The sequence below is a fragment of the Procambarus clarkii genome, chromosome 31 (assembly GCF_040958095.1).
Source record: "Procambarus clarkii isolate CNS0578487 chromosome 31, FALCON_Pclarkii_2.0, whole genome shotgun sequence".
In the NCBI taxonomy this organism is placed as follows: domain Eukaryota; kingdom Metazoa; phylum Arthropoda; class Malacostraca; order Decapoda; family Cambaridae; genus Procambarus; species Procambarus clarkii.
The window spans coordinates 12,098,055-12,113,736 of record NC_091180.1 but is presented as its reverse complement, the minus strand read 5'-3'; the positions used below and the strand labels follow the sequence as shown (position 1 = coordinate 12,113,736).

The 15,682-nt window shown below is 41.5% G+C and overlaps 1 protein-coding gene across 5 annotated transcripts in view; it reads left to right on the top strand.

Annotated features, from left to right (window-relative positions):
- The first annotated feature begins 14,206 nt into the window (after window positions 1–14,206).
- LOC123749106 (uncharacterized) overlaps window positions 14,207–15,682 on the top strand; it is a 55,738-nt gene continuing 54,262 nt past the window's right edge. Inside the window, exon 1 of one of the 5 annotated variants that reach the window (XM_069334340.1) lies at window positions 14,207–14,459. In XM_069334340.1, the coding sequence (XP_069190441.1) occupies window positions 14,427–14,459 (33 nt within the window). In that variant the 5' untranslated portion in view covers window positions 14,207–14,426. Of the gene's footprint in view, window positions 14,460–15,466; window positions 15,596–15,682 lie in introns of those variants that run through there. The other 4 variants (XM_069334339.1, XM_069334342.1, XM_069334343.1 and 1 more) reach the window with 4 other exon arrangements.

Genomic DNA, 15,682 nt, shown 5'->3' with positions numbered 1-15,682 from the left:
CCAGATGTGGACGAGGAGTGTTGCCACCGACGGACAGCTCCAATTACATCATTATTTATGCAGATCCAGTGTAGCTTTCTTCAGTAAACTTATCAATTTTAACACTGAGTGAGCCTTCATCTCTAGGGCTATTTGAGTAAACCATTTATGTTACACTGCAATGCATCCTTGGGCTGCGATTATGAGTAAGACCACTGAGAAGTTTTGCTGGGACACGAATATAAATACCCAACTGGCGACCTTGGACGAAGAGGTAAGGATTTACCTGTATTTCATCCCAGTGTCACGGCGGGCAAATCCAACAGAGAGCAACAGAGGTAAGACTGGATTTCCCCACTCGACAGGGGTGCAATTCAAGGCCAGCCCTTGGTAGACTGGGGTGGCCCCAGGGCGAGCAGTGGCGCCCAGGTACAAGGGGGGGGGCGAAGACTCGCGGGAATAACCCTATCTACATAAGGAAGGAAAGGGGGGCGAAACGTGACAACAAGGAATAGAAAAATTGACTTCGGAAGCATATAAAGTCTGTGAAACATATCCCTTTGAGGAAAGCCAGAAAGGGAATGCAGACGACACTACAAAAGAAGAACAAAGTAACGGAAATGCTTAGGCAGACACGACTATCCCTACAAACTAAGAATAATTTCAACAGGGAAATCGAAGAAATCGAGCAGACTCGTCAGAAACACTCATATCAGATTGAAGAAAGGCAACTAGAACAGAAAACAATTCAAGAAATAAAGAAAAACGCGAAATATTTCTTCACATAAGCGAAATCAAAAGCAAAAACTACTGCCAGTACTGGACCTATTCATATGAGTGATGATTCATACACTGAGGATGACAAAGAAATTAGTGAAATCCTAAAAATGCCATATTTATTTATTTATTTTTATACAAGAAGGTACATTGGGTTTGTGAGAATACATAGCATAGTATTTACAATCTTGTAAAGCCACTAGTACGCGCAGCGTTTCGGGCAGGTCCTTAATCTAACAGATAATTTTAAGTAGGTAAATTCTAGCAGAATTAATAAAATAATAACAGATACATTAAAAGAAAAAAATGAGATGAGAGAGATTAGTAAGTATATTAAAGCACATTGGTAAATTAAAGCTGATTGATTACATTGACAGCTTGATTGGTAATTTAAACAAGATTAACAGACACCATACAGCAGATTGACACCACATATAAGAAGACAGCAATGATCACAATGATAAAGATGTTCAGATTGGGTACATAAAGATTGGGAGATTGGGTAGCAATAGATACAGTGCAATTTTAAAGCAAAAGGTAAAAAACTATGAAGATGAAATTAGGTACTTTTTAGTATTGTTTTTGAATGACGCAAAAGTTGGACAGCTTTTCAATTCAATAGGGAATGAGTTCCATAGACTCGGTCCCTTTATTTGCATAGAGTGTTTGCACAGATTAAGTTTGACTCTGGGGATATCAAAGAGATATTTATTTCTGGTGTGGTGATAATGGGTCCTATTACATCTGTCCAGGGAGAGTTTCAGAGCAGGATTTGCATTTAAGAACAGTGTTTTGTAAATGTAGTTGACACAAGAGAATTTGTGGGGTGAGATTATGTTTAGCATGTTTAGGGAGTTAAACAAGGGGGCTGAGTGTTGTCTGAAAGCAGAATTTGTTATTATTCTGATAGCAGATTTTTGCTGGGTGATGATGGACTTGAGGTGGTTTGCAGTGGTTGAACCCCATGCACAGATACCATAATTAAGATAGGGATAGATTAGTGCATAATATAGCGAGATGAGAGCAGAGTTAGGTACATAATATCTGATTTTGGAGAGTATACCAACTGCTTTAGAGACTTCCATAGTTATGTGTTGTATGTGGGTACTGAAGTCGAGTCTCTTGTCTAGGAATAGGCCGAGAAACTTTCCATCATTTTTATTGCTAATGGTTACATTGACTATCTGAAGCTGAATTGCATTTGTAGATTTGCTTCCAAATAAGATGTAGTAGGTCTTTTCTATGTTAAGTGTTAGTTTGTTGGTTGACATCCATAAGTGGACTTTTTTTAGTTCATTATTAACAACATTATTTAGTGTATGTGGGTTGGGGTTAGAGTAGATGAGGGTAGTATCATCGGCAAACAAAATAGGTTTCAGAATGTTAGAGACGTTAGGCAGATCATTGATGTATATGAGAAATAGGAGAGGTCCCAAGATGCTACCCTGTGGCACTCCAACAGTTATTGGTAGAGTGGGAGAGGTTATATTATTGATGGCTACACATTGGTGTCTATCACTAAGATAGGATTGGATATAGTCCAGTGTATGGCCTCAGATTCCGTAATGATGGAGTTTACGTAAGAGGTAATTGTGATTAACAGTATCAAAGGCCTTTCTCAAGTCAATGAAGAGTCCAATCGGAAACTCATTTTTGTCAAGGGCTGAGTAAATTATATCAAGGAGACTAATAATTGCATCGTTGGTACTCATTTGGGAGCGGAAGCCAAACTGGCAGGGGCTAAGAATGTCAAATTTTACGAGATAGGAGTAGAGCTGTTTGTAGATATTTTTTTCAAATATTTTTGATAGTATGGGTAGGTTTGATATTGGTCTATAATTGCTTATGTCTGCCGGATTACCTCCTTTATGAACTGATGTCACTCTTGCTTTTTTAAGGATATCAGGGAAGGTATGACACTCAAGGGATTTGTTGAACAGCACAGCTATAGGTGGTGCAAGGGCATGGGAGGCGCTCTTGTATACAATGGATGGGATTTCACTGATGTTCCCAGCTTTGGTTTTTATTGAGTGTATGATGGACACAACATCTGTTGGGCTGACTGGTGAAAGGAGAAGAGAGTTTGGATAGCTGCCTGAGAGATATGTGTTGATATGTGTCTGAGTCTGAGGGATTTTACTGGCAAGGTTAGCACCAACCGATGAAAAGAAGCTATTAAATTAATTCGCCATTTCTAAATCAGATGACGGTGTAAGGCCATCCTTAGAGAATGTTATCTGGTTGTGGGAGTGTTGTTTAGTTCCTAGGATATTAGAGATGGTTTTCCATGTGCTTTTCATGTTGCCTTTTGCTTCTTTGAATCTAGTCTCATAATATGAAAGTTTAGCTTTTCTTATGATACTGGTAAGCACTGATGAGTACCTCTTAACTATTTCTTTGTAACTAGGCTAATCCTAAATTTCTTTTCATATTCATGTTTTTTGTTGATTATTTGATTATGCCACTTGTGAGCCACGGGTTATTTTTCTTTTATCAGTTACTTGTTTGGTAAGGAGGGGAAAGTGAGTGCTGTAGAGGCGTAGAGAAGTGCAGAGAGAGAAGTTTGGAGAGAAAGAGGTTAGTTAATGAGTTTATATCCTGTGTATTATTAAATTCAGATTCCCAGTTAATATTGAGAAGTGCATTAGAAAGATTGCCTAAAGCTGATTCACTGTGTAGCCTGAATGAGTGTCTTGCTTTCTGGTGGTGGTGTGTTCATGTTTGCTATGAGGAAGGTAGGATAGTGGTCAGTTGTTCTTTCATAGATTACCCCAGATGTAAGGGGAGCTGTTATATTAGTCCATAAGTGATCCAGGGTAGTGGCAGATGTTTGAGTGACTCGGGTGGGCTTGGTGATTGTGGGGATTAGCATACAGGAGTGCATGCTGTTACGGAAATTGTCAACTTGAGGGTTGTTTTGAAGACCCAGGTCAATATTGAAGTCACCTCCCAGAATGATGTGATTTTTGTTGAGATTGTTATTTATGATAAGATTCCTTACGTTGTCTGAGAATGAAGCTATGTTGGTATTAGGAAATCTATAGATGGCACCGATAGTCAGGGAGGATTTAAGGGATTTACTGGAGAACTTGGCAAAGGTATATTCACAATAGTCGTCTCTATCACTAATGACACTACTGCAGATGAAGGTATCTTTGTAATATATTACTGTGCCACCTCCTTTTTTATTAGGCCTGCAGTTATGAATGGTTTTATAACCAGCTAAATTGTAGAGTTGGGTATAGTCATTACTTAGCCAAGTTTCTGTTAAAATGATGAATGATAATTTAGTACCTAGTGCTGTGAGTAGTGCATTTATATCATCAAAATGTTTACCAAGTGGCCTAACATTTTGATTGTAAACTGATAAGCAGGTGCTACTTAGGAGTTTTTTTTTTGCAAGATTTGCTGTGTAATACCTGCAATAATGATGATCAATATGAGGAGATGTTTAGCACTTCAATAGACAGCATGAAGTTATCTTGAGGTTATCTTGAAATGATTTCGGGGCTTTTTAGTGTCCCCGCGGCCCGGTCCTCGACCAGGCCTCCACCCCCAGGAAGCAGCCCGTGACAGCTGACTAACACCCAAGTACCTATTTTACTGCTAGGTAACAGGAGCATAGGGTGAAAGAAACTCTGCCCGTTGTTTCTCGCCGACGCCTAGGATCGAACCCAGGACCACAGGATCACAAGTCCAGCGTGCTCTCCGCTCGGCCGACCGGCTCCCACAAAAGTGGAAGATCCAGACAGCTTCTTTATGCATAATAGCCAAACCCCTGTAAATATAACTGATATAAACATGAGTGTGGCAGATTTTGAAAGAGAAATTAACAACATGCCCATGCACCCCAGCTCCGGGTCCAGATTCATGGAAATCAATATTTATAAAGAAATGCAAAGTGCCAGTAGCACAGGCACTCAGTATAGTGTGGAGGAAGAGCTTGGACATGGGGGAGATACCAGATAAACAGCAGAAATAGCCCCCTCTACACAAGGGAGGGAGCAAAGCATTGGCAAAGAATTATAGACCAGTTGCACTAATGTTCCACATAATAAAAGTATTTGAGAGACTGATCAGGAGTCAGTTCACCAGTTTCACGGAGACCAATGACCTCCACAACCCAGGCCAACATGGATTTAGAGTGGGAAGATCATGCCTCTGACAGCTACTTGACTACTATGACAAAGTCACTGAAACATTAGAAGAAAAACAGAATGCCGATGTCGTGTACACGGGCTTTGCAAAGGCAGTTGATAAATGTGACCATGGGAGCGATAGCACACAAAATGAGGTCAGTGGGTATAACTGGTAAAGAAGGACAGTGGATACTCGGTTTTCTGTTGAACAGAATACAGAGTAACAGTCAGCAAAATAAAATCGAGTCCAAACGCAGTTAAAAGCTCTGTACCTCAAGGTACATTCCTTGCACCACTTCTTTTCCTTATTCTCATATCAGATTTAGACAAAAATACAAGTCTGAGCTTCGTATCATCAGTTTGCAGATGACACAAAAATCAACATGGAAATTACCTCTGTTGGAGACATTGAAAAACTACAAGCAAATATTAATAAAGTTTTCGACTGGGCAGCAAAAAATAACATGATGTTTAACAGTAGTAAATTCCAGGTACTCGGGTACGGTAAAAATGTGGACCTTAAACATAATACAGGGTTCAAAACACAATCAAATCTGTCCATAGTAAGAAAGCAGCATGTAAAGGATTTGGGAATAATGATGTCTGACGACCTAACGTTTAGGGAGCATAATCAAGCAAATATTGCGTCAGCCAGAAAAATGATAGGATGGATTACAAGACGTTCAAATCCAGGGATCCCATCACAGGGGTTGTACTATTCAAATCACTTGTACTGTCCCGTCTTGAGTACTGCTCAGTACTCACTTCCCCCTTCAGAGCAGGAGAGATTGCTGAAATAAAGGGAGTACAGAGAACATAGACACGATAAAGCACCTAAGTTATTGGGATCGTCTCAAAGCTCTCCAAATGTACTCACTAGAAAGGAGAGAGATCAAATAATGTGCACGTGGAAAATACTGGAGGGACAGGTCCCAAATCTACACAGTAAAATTACAACATATTGGAGTGAACGACATGGAAGAAAATGCAGAAATAGAACCAGTAATGAGGAGGGGTGCCATAGGCACAATCAGAGAACACTGTATAAACATCAGAGGTACACAGTTGTTCAACAACCTCCCAGCTAGTATAAGAAATATTGCTGGAACAACCGTGGACATTTTCAAGAGAAAACTTGATAGTTTTCTTCAAGAAGTGCCAGACCAACCGGGCTGTGGTGGATATATAGGCCTGCGGGCCGCTCCTAGCAACAGTTTTTTTAGTTTAGTTCATTTATTATGCACCCCATACCCATCTTGTGGGCGGTAGTGGAAAGGGTTACAGAGGCACATAATGGGCTCAGGGACTGAACCCCACAATTCATTTAGCTAAGCAAGTTACAGTCTTGATGAGCTAGTTATAAAATTCAGTATAAGTCGTCACATCAACAATGGGTTCGAGATCGACCACAAGTACAGTTTCTAAATTAAGCAACTGACATATGTGGAGAGCTAGTGTCACAATTTATATGTTTGTCCTGCACACCGCCCCCCATCCAGTGGGCAGCGGTGGATAGGTTACAATCACTTAGTTACTACCTACAGTTAGCAAACTGAGGATGTTCCCAGTAGCTGAATCAAAAGTTAGTTTAGTTCATTTATTATGCACCCCATACCCATCCCGTGGGCGGTAGTGGAAAGGGTTACAGAGGCACATAATGGGCTCAGGGACTGAACTCCACAATTCATTTAGCTAAGCAAGTTACAATCTTGATGAGCTAGTTACAAAATTCAATATAAGTCGTCACATCAACAATGGGCTCGATGTAACAAACTAGGCTGGTTGTAAGAATTATCCAGAGTGGTTTATTGACAAAAGATAATGAGAAGCTGGGCCCGTGTGGTGACCTGGGTCCTGACCCCAGGGGAATTCGCGGTGAAAATAATCGACGCCTTGTTCATAGCTGCGTATAATGAATCATCCTATAGTATTCAGTAAGTTAGAGAAATTAGCCTTTATTAATTTTGTATTAAAATTGTATTGTATAATATTATTGGGTACAATATCAAGAGTATTCTAATTATTGAGTTAAGTCACCATCAGTGACATCACGAATCAGATCTAAGTTGTAAGGCGGAGTGACCTGGCGGTCATAGGTCATCAGAGTTGACATGTACACTATTTTCTCAAAGTTCAAATAACCATTTTGGTGATCGGGAACAGCTCTGCTGTTAGAGGCTTGTGTAATTTAACTTCAGTAAAATAATTCAACCAGTCTGGATCAATTAAGTACAACAGAGGTTAATTGTTATAACTTAAACCTTGCTAGTAACTTGGTAAAACTTAGACTATGCGGAAGGATACAATGCTCTAGTCTGGGGTAGACCAGACGAGGAGAGATCAGTGTGAACTCCAGGTCAACTGGGGGAGGTCAACCCATCTCACCTCTCCCCCAAGACCAGCCCAACATCTTTAGCTGGTAAAACATAGAGGTATAGTTGCTATTGTTATTTATAGGGATAGTCAACTCATTGCCGTTCAGGTCAAGTAGGGAGTGTTAAAGTGACAGGGAGTGAACATATTTAGATTTTGTTTTAGTTTTCTTTTAATAAATTAATTAGTTAATAATTTGCATTTTTATTATTTCCATGTGTTTATGTGAACTTGTCCTGGTCACGTGGTCCACATGAGGCAGAGTTGGATTGGGCGCCGACTCTAACATCGAGTCGGAATTCATCATTACCGTGTAATTTATTCCACACTCAAGGTCATCGGTTATAGTGGGGATCAAGCCCCAAGGTTGATTAATTAGCATGATCGATCCAGACCTCGATCATTGCTCTGTGTTACTGGTCTGGTGGTGGCGGCGGAGGCGACTCTAGGGTTTTGCTCAAAGCCTAGGTCACGTCATACGGGTTGTAGAATCCTAAGTCGGTCAATCGTCTTAGGACCACGTGGCGTGGAGTCGGCTTTAGTAAAAGTTTTGGAGTCCCTTGTAGAGATTAAAAAGGAAGAATACGGGTAGAGGGGGAGTAGAAGGAAAGATAATTCGAGAACACCCTCCCCGTGTTACATCGAGATCGACCTCAAGTACAGGTTCTAAATTAAGCAACAGCTTGTTGAACCAGGCTCTGACAAATCAAGCCTGGCCTCGGGCCGGGCTTGGGGAGTAGAAGAACTCCCAGAATCCCATCAACCAGGTGCTTGGAGCTCCATATGCTCTGGGCTATCTTCCCTGTGTACTCCCTAGCGCTACTGCTGCACTGGCAGAACTCTCTTTAGTGTGTTCAGGAGTTCAGTCTTTAGAGGCTGGACCTCCGGGGTGGGGGGCCTCACCTGCCCATCTATCTAGGCACCCTGTTTGGGGGTGAACATTTTGGCTGGTTGGGGCTCCCTGATGGTTCGCAAGCTTCTTCACGCGGCACATCTAGGTCGGCCTTCATGCCTTCACAGCCACATTGACTAGGCTGTGTCCATCTGTGGACACTCCAGTGTCTGGGTGTCCTACTTGGTTAGTCCTTCTGGCCCCCTTCTGGCCCCTGCAGGTTTGTGTATCCTATGGATATCCCCTGCAAACCTGCTCTCACTTGTGCGAGTTTGAGGACTGTTTGTTGTCTGTGCGATGGGGCGAAGGTTAGTTCTTCTGCCTCCGCCGTGCTGCCTGTTGGGTCGGTAACACCTACGACCCTGAGTCGTGTAGGGTTTGCTCTCCCCCATGTGGCTTTGCTCTCTGATGCCCCAAATGAAGTTCAAACATATCAGGCAAGTACCCAAGTACCGCTGTGTGGATTAATTTTGCCCGCCTTCATCAGTCTTGGTTTTGTATCTAGTTGGATACGCACAGAAATCACAATAGCGTGATATATCAAATGAATAAATCCACAAGGGGCGTGATGAGGGTTCGAACTTACGTCCAGGATGATCCCAGATGCACCTTAATCGACTGCGCCACGACATGGTATAAAAATTGTAACCGGGATTGCTACTGCTCTGCCACGGATCCCGCAGTCTCTCCAAGACACAAACCGGGGAGGGGGAGTGTGTCGAGGTAAAGGTAGAACAACATGTTGACAGAGTCCGAGTGTATGGGGAAATTGTATAAAACCCTGATTTGTGTCTCTGAGAGACTGCAGGATCCATTTGAGGTCAGTGGAACTCCCGGTTATAATTCTTTTAACCATATCGTGGCCTAGTCGACTAAGGCAGCGTCTGGGATTATCCCGGGCGTAAGTACGAGCCCTCATCACGGCCCTTGTGGATTTGTTCATTTGATATATCACGCTATTGTGATTTATGTGTGTATTGAAGTGAGGGGGAAGAGGTAAAACAGGTTGTTGACAGAGCCCAAGGATACAACAGCTTGTTGACAAGGACACAATTTATAGTACTGTATCATCCTTTGCAGATGACACTAGGATTTTTATGAGAGTAGACAACATAGAGAACACTGCAAACCTCCAGTCAGATGAAAATCAGGTCTTTCTATGGGCTACGGGAAATAATATGGTGTTTAAGATAATGAAGATAAGTTCCAGCTCATGCGCTACGGAAAAAAATTAAAATGTCAAAACGGGAACCACGTACAAAACGCAGTCAAATCATAACAGAACGAAAAAGCAATGTAAAGGATTTGGGTGTACTCATGTCGGAAGACCTTACCTTTAAAGAACACAATAAAGTAGCCGTCGCAACTGCAAGAAAAATGACAGGTTGTATAATAAGAACTTTTCAAACTGGAGATGCTATACCATGCAATGATGATACTTTTCAAGACGCTAGTGCTCTCTAGAGTGGAGTACTGCTGCACAATGACAGCCCCTTTCAACGCTGGAGAAATTGCTGACCTGGAGAGCGTGCAGAGATCCTTTACTGCTAGAATCCACTCAGTAAAACATTTAAACTATTGGGACCGATTAAATGCCTAAATCTGTATCCTCTTGAGCTCAGGCGGGAGAGATACATAATAATTTACACGTGGAAAATATTAGTGGGGCTGGTCCCAAACCTGTACATTGAAATAAAACCACATGAAACCAGGAGGCATGACAGGATGTGCAGAATACCCGCGTTGAAAAGCAGAGGTGCAATAGGTACTCTGAAAGAGAGAGAACTATCAACATCAGAGGCCCGAGACTGTTCAACACGCTTCCACTACACATAAGGGACATAACTGGCAGACCCCTCACAGTTTTCAAGAGAGAACGTGATAAACGTCTCCAAAGGATACCTGATTCCCTGTGGCTGTGATTCATAGGAGGGAGTGCGTCAGAAGAGTTAACTGGAGTGCTCTTAACAACCTGTTGGGTAGATGTAGGGTTAAACAAGTCTTTTAAGTCTAAATGCGTCTCTGCCCGGGATCTGACCTGCACTGTTACTACAAGTCTTACCACCTCTCCAACCGGAACGTTCCCAACCATGGGATGGTTATTGTCCAAACCCATCGTCAAGTCGTTGGCCAGTATGATCTCTATTCCCTCTATAGGAAAACTATCCACACCTGCCAACGTACATGTGCCACTAATGTGGCGGGGCACAATACACAACCACTCACAGGATGAGTACTCACCTAGTTGTGCTTGCGGGGGTTGAGCTCTGGCTCTTTGGTCCCGTCTCTCAATTGGTGAGTATGGGGTACTCAATGAATAGACATCATTTGTGTACAGTCGGGTTTGTTCTCGACGATCGATTTTCTATTTTGTAATTTGCCATTCTTGCCTTGTTTTCCTGCAAACAGCCTTTTTATGCAGACAAGTATAGACCCAGAACTAAACCTCTTATCCACTATCTATGACAATCATCACTTCAATGATCAAAATTGCAGATATTTTACAGCACATGATGTAAACAATGTATTAACAGATAATCACAATATCTCTGTAATCAACTTGAACGTTAGATCCCTAGGTAAACACTTCGATGATGTTAGTGCCTTGATTGAAACTATTGACAACAAATACTCTTTTATTATACTTACTGAAACGTGGTTGAAAGAGGATAATACTCAACTCTTTAACATGCCTAACTACTCGGCAATTCACAACTGTCGTCAAATGCAGAGAGGTGGTGGTACTGCTCTTTACTACCACCAAGAACTAACATGCTTAAAAATAATTAGAACTAGAGACTGCTGTGGGGAGTATATCTTCGCCAGTTTCAGAGTCAAGGGTGCCGAGTCTGTCCTGTCTGTGGGTGCAGTCTATAGAATTCCTAACACTGATGTGTCTGAATTCAACTCAAACCTTAGAAATCTAATACTAGATAACAGATTGAACAAAAACCATCTAATTATCGCAGGGGACTTTAATATTGACCTCTGCGAGCCTGATAACCCCCCTGCTGCTAGTTTCCTCAACTGTATGGATTCCTGCTTCCTCATACCCTTAATCACTAGACCAACTAGAATCACTGATAGTACTGCTACGACTCTAGATCACATCTGGACCAACATAACCTCTCCGCTTACTTCAGGTATAATCACCGATAGCACTACAGACCATTACCCTACATTTCTCTTAACTAACATTAGCAAACCACCTCTAGAGACAAGGGAGTTAAGCTTTAGGCTGCACAATGAAACTGCTATAAACAATTTTATAACTGCTGCTGATAATGTCAACTGGGAGTCCGAGTTAGGTAACATAGGGGACATCAACCTAGCAGTGCAATCTTTTCTACAAACAACTCTTAGCCTTTATAACACCCACTGTCCTATGCTTACAAAACAAGTCACAAGCAAAAGACTTAACAATCCTTGGCTTACAAAGGGAATACTTAAATCCATTAACAAAAAACACGACCTTGAGAAGAAGTATAGACTAGGAACAGTCTCCAAAGAATTCTCAAAGAATTACTCGTTATTGCTATCTAAAATAATTAGACGAGCCAAAACTAAATACTATGAAGATAAATTTACCCAAATAAAGAGCAACATTAAAAAAACTTGGAGCACAATTTCACAAATATTGGGCTCAAAGAAGATTTTAAATAACAAACCAACACTCTTTTCCAATAACGTTGGTCAGCTTTCAGCCTCTGATTCTGCTATTGAGTTCAATAGGTTCTTCTCTTCCATTGGGTCATCCCTTGCAAATGATATTCCATCTTCCTGTACTGATGTTAAGGACTATCATACAGGTAACTATCCACAGTCTCTGTACCTAAAGCCTACTAGTTCCACTGATGTCAATGAAATAATCCTTTCCCTTAAAACCAAGTCTAGTGCCCTCGAGGAGATACCAACTTTAATTTACAAAAAAGCCTCCAGATCTCTAGCCCCTGCTATTGCATTGCTCTTCAACAAGTCACTTGAACTCCAAACCTTTCCTGACATTCTAAAAAAAGCAAGAGTAACCCCTGTCCACAAATGTGGTGATCTCACAGATGTTAACAACTACAGACCTATATCAATCCTGCCTAACTTGTCAAAAATATTCGAAAAACTAATCTACAAGCAGCTTTACTCTTTTCTAGCCAAACACAATATACTTAGCTCTTGTCAATATGGCTTCAGACCCAAAAAAAGCACTAACGATGCACTTATTAGTATGATTAACTTAATTCACGCAGCTCTTGATAAAAAGGAGTTTCCTGTTGGGTTATTTGTGGACCTGCGTAAGGCTTTTGACACTGTCAACCATCAAAACCTTCTTCTTAAATTACATCATTATGGAGTCAGAGGACACTCCCTGCAATACCTCAAATCTTATCTTACTGACAGGCTCCAGTATGTTTCTGTGAATAATACTATTTCTCCCACCCTACCCATCAACATTGGTGTTCCTCAGGGCAGCATACTTGGCCCTCTCCTCTTTCTCATCTACATTAATGACCTTCCAAATGCCTCCCATCACCTCAAACCAATTCTATTTGCTGACGACACAACCTTCATTTACTCCAGTCCTGACCCCCTTGCTCTAAATGCCACAGTAAATACTGAGCTAGAGAAAGTCCATCTTTGGCTAACTGCCAACAAACTCACCCTTAACATTGACAAAACGTTTTATATTCTGTTTGGCAATAAATCCTCTAATCAGATAAATCTCAAAATAAACAATACCCAAATTTGTAACAAATTAGATGGCAAATTCCTTGGCGTTCTCATCGACCACAATCTGAATTTCCAGGGTCACAGTCTAAATATATCAAAAAAAGTTTCAAAAACTGTTGGCATTCTTTCTAAGATCAGATATTATGTACCACGCCCTGCCCTGGTTACTCTCTATTACTCCCTCATCTATCCATACCTCAACTATGGTATTTGTGCTTGGGGTTCTACTACCCAAAATCATTTACGTCCTCTAATTACCCAACACAAAGCTGCTATTAGGACAATATCCAACTCTGGCCCCAGACATCACTCGGTACCCTTACTCAAATCTCTGAATATGTTAGATATTAAGTCACTGCACATTCTCTCTTGTGTATTATACATATATAAAACGCTGAACTGTAATGCCAATCCTGACCTCAAAAGCTTCATTGAAGGTTGTAACAGAACCCATGAGCACCACACCAGAAATAAATACAGTTTTGATATTCCTAGAATACGACTTAATCAAACTAGAAATGCTCTACAAATCAAGGGACCCAGAATGTGGAATGACCTTCCCAACCATGTTAAAGACTGTACCTCTCTCAACCAGTTTAAGATAAAAACTAAACACTACCTAATAAATTCCCTGTAACCTACCTCACTCCTCTATTGTCAACCCATGTCTGTTATTCTTTTTAATCAATACTGTTTGTCAACCTATTGTATTTGTGCTGCTTTTTCAGTCATGTTCCCCCCTTTTTTTTATCTTTATTTGTATTTGTTCACAACACTTTTTGTTCTTTATCCTCAATTAGTATTAAGTTCTAGATATTAATTGTTTTCTTGCCCGAAACGCATTGCGTAATAGTGGCTTTAGGCATTGTATGTACTAGCTCTATCTATATATCAATCCATTAATGTAACATCACTTGGATGTACGTACCTTACCTGAATAAACATATTTATTTTATTTATTTATTTATACTCTTAGCCCCTGGACTGAGTCCGGGCCATACTTGTTGGTTGGTCAGTAAGGAAGGGTGAGGAGTCACAATAGCGTGGCTAAAGTATGATGACCAGACCACACACTAGAAGGTGAAGGGACGACGACGTTTCGATCCTTCCTGGACCATTCTCAAGTCGATTGTGAGTCTTCACAATCGACTTGAGAATGGTCCAGGACGGACCGAAACGTCGTCGTCCCTTCACTTTCTAGTGTGTCGTCTAGTCATCAAAGAAGGGTGAAGCACCCCATTGTGGTTCAAGTCACATCGTACACAAGACGATTCGCCAGCATATTTTCTTAAACTTGCCTAACCTAACCCAAATTAACCTAAGCCATCCGAGCCCAATGCCGCCTAACCTATGCTAATACATCCTACCCCTAACAATATATATTCGGTTTTAAACAGAAAACGAGCTCAGGTGTTTTTTATGTACGAAATGACCATACTCAACCCATTGGGCCGACAACGGCAGCGTGTGCCGAGACGCGGTGGAGTGCGGGTGTGTCTCGCTCCTCTATAGATTTGAATATTTCTTCTTTTAACATACACAAGATGCAGCGGCAACGTAGGAAAGTCACCTTGAAGGTAAGTGAGAGATGTTAAAGAATGAAACGTTATAATATGCAAGCTCTAAGTTTTTGTCCAAGGACTTGGGCTGGACGGGAGAGCTACGGCCTATAGCTTCGTGCAAGTCCGATCCCCGACCGTCCAAGTAGTTGGGCACCATTTCTTCCACCCGTCCCATCCCAAGTCCTTATCTTGATGCCTTCCAAGTGCTATAGGGTCCGTAATGGCTTGGCGCTTTTTCCTGATATGCAGGTGATGAGTCACAATAACGTGGCTGAAGTATGTTGACCAGACCACACACTAGAAGCCATAACTAGAAGTTGAAGGGACGACGACGTTTCGGTCCGTCCTGGACCATTCTCAAGTCGATTGTCAACTATTTTCCTGATAGTTCCCATCTTTAATTTTCTTATTTAGGCTTATAGTTAGGAATAGGCTTATTTTATATTACATTTAACGGCCATAATTGTGGTTAACTATGTATGTATGTATATATTTTACGACCAATTTCCCTTGTCTGTTTAGAATATACGAAACATTTTTTTTTTAATTTTGCACGCGAGGGCAAACGTCTCAATGCTGACGTTATTAGGCAACGCGAGCCATCGTGTTGGTGAAACACACATCATCAAGGAGCTCTGTAGTCACTGTCATGGGCCTGAAACACTGCAACACTTCCTCCTTCACTGTTTTTGACGTCACCTTGCCGGAGTACTCTTCCAAACAAGTCCTTCTCGCCCTTAAAATACCTTTTACCATGGAGCATATACTAGGTGACCTCTCGTTACATCAAATAGTCAAAGCACTGGCCAAAATATCTCCAGGCGACCAACAAATTGGGCCACATTTCACCAGTTGGTCACACAATATCACGGCCAAGAATGTAAAAACTTTTGTATATAAATAAATATAAATACCAAAATTATACTTGGGGACCACCAAGAGCCAAACACAAACAGTTGAGAGGCGGGACCAAAGAGCCAGAGCTCAACCTCCCGCGAGCACAACTAGACGAGTGCAGACGACAAGGGCCTGACCCCAGCACCAAGGATCAGCTGACGCCGTAAACACAACCACCTGCCTTACTGTGTGGTGGTGGTGGTGGTTTCAGATTTAGCTACTCAGAACGAAGTGTCCATGTAGCACGGGCTATGGTGAGCCCGTAAAACTGTGTGGGAAGTCTCCCTCTTAAATATCACACGCCACTGTTTTAGTTGCCGCTCCTCCCTTTTACCATCAAG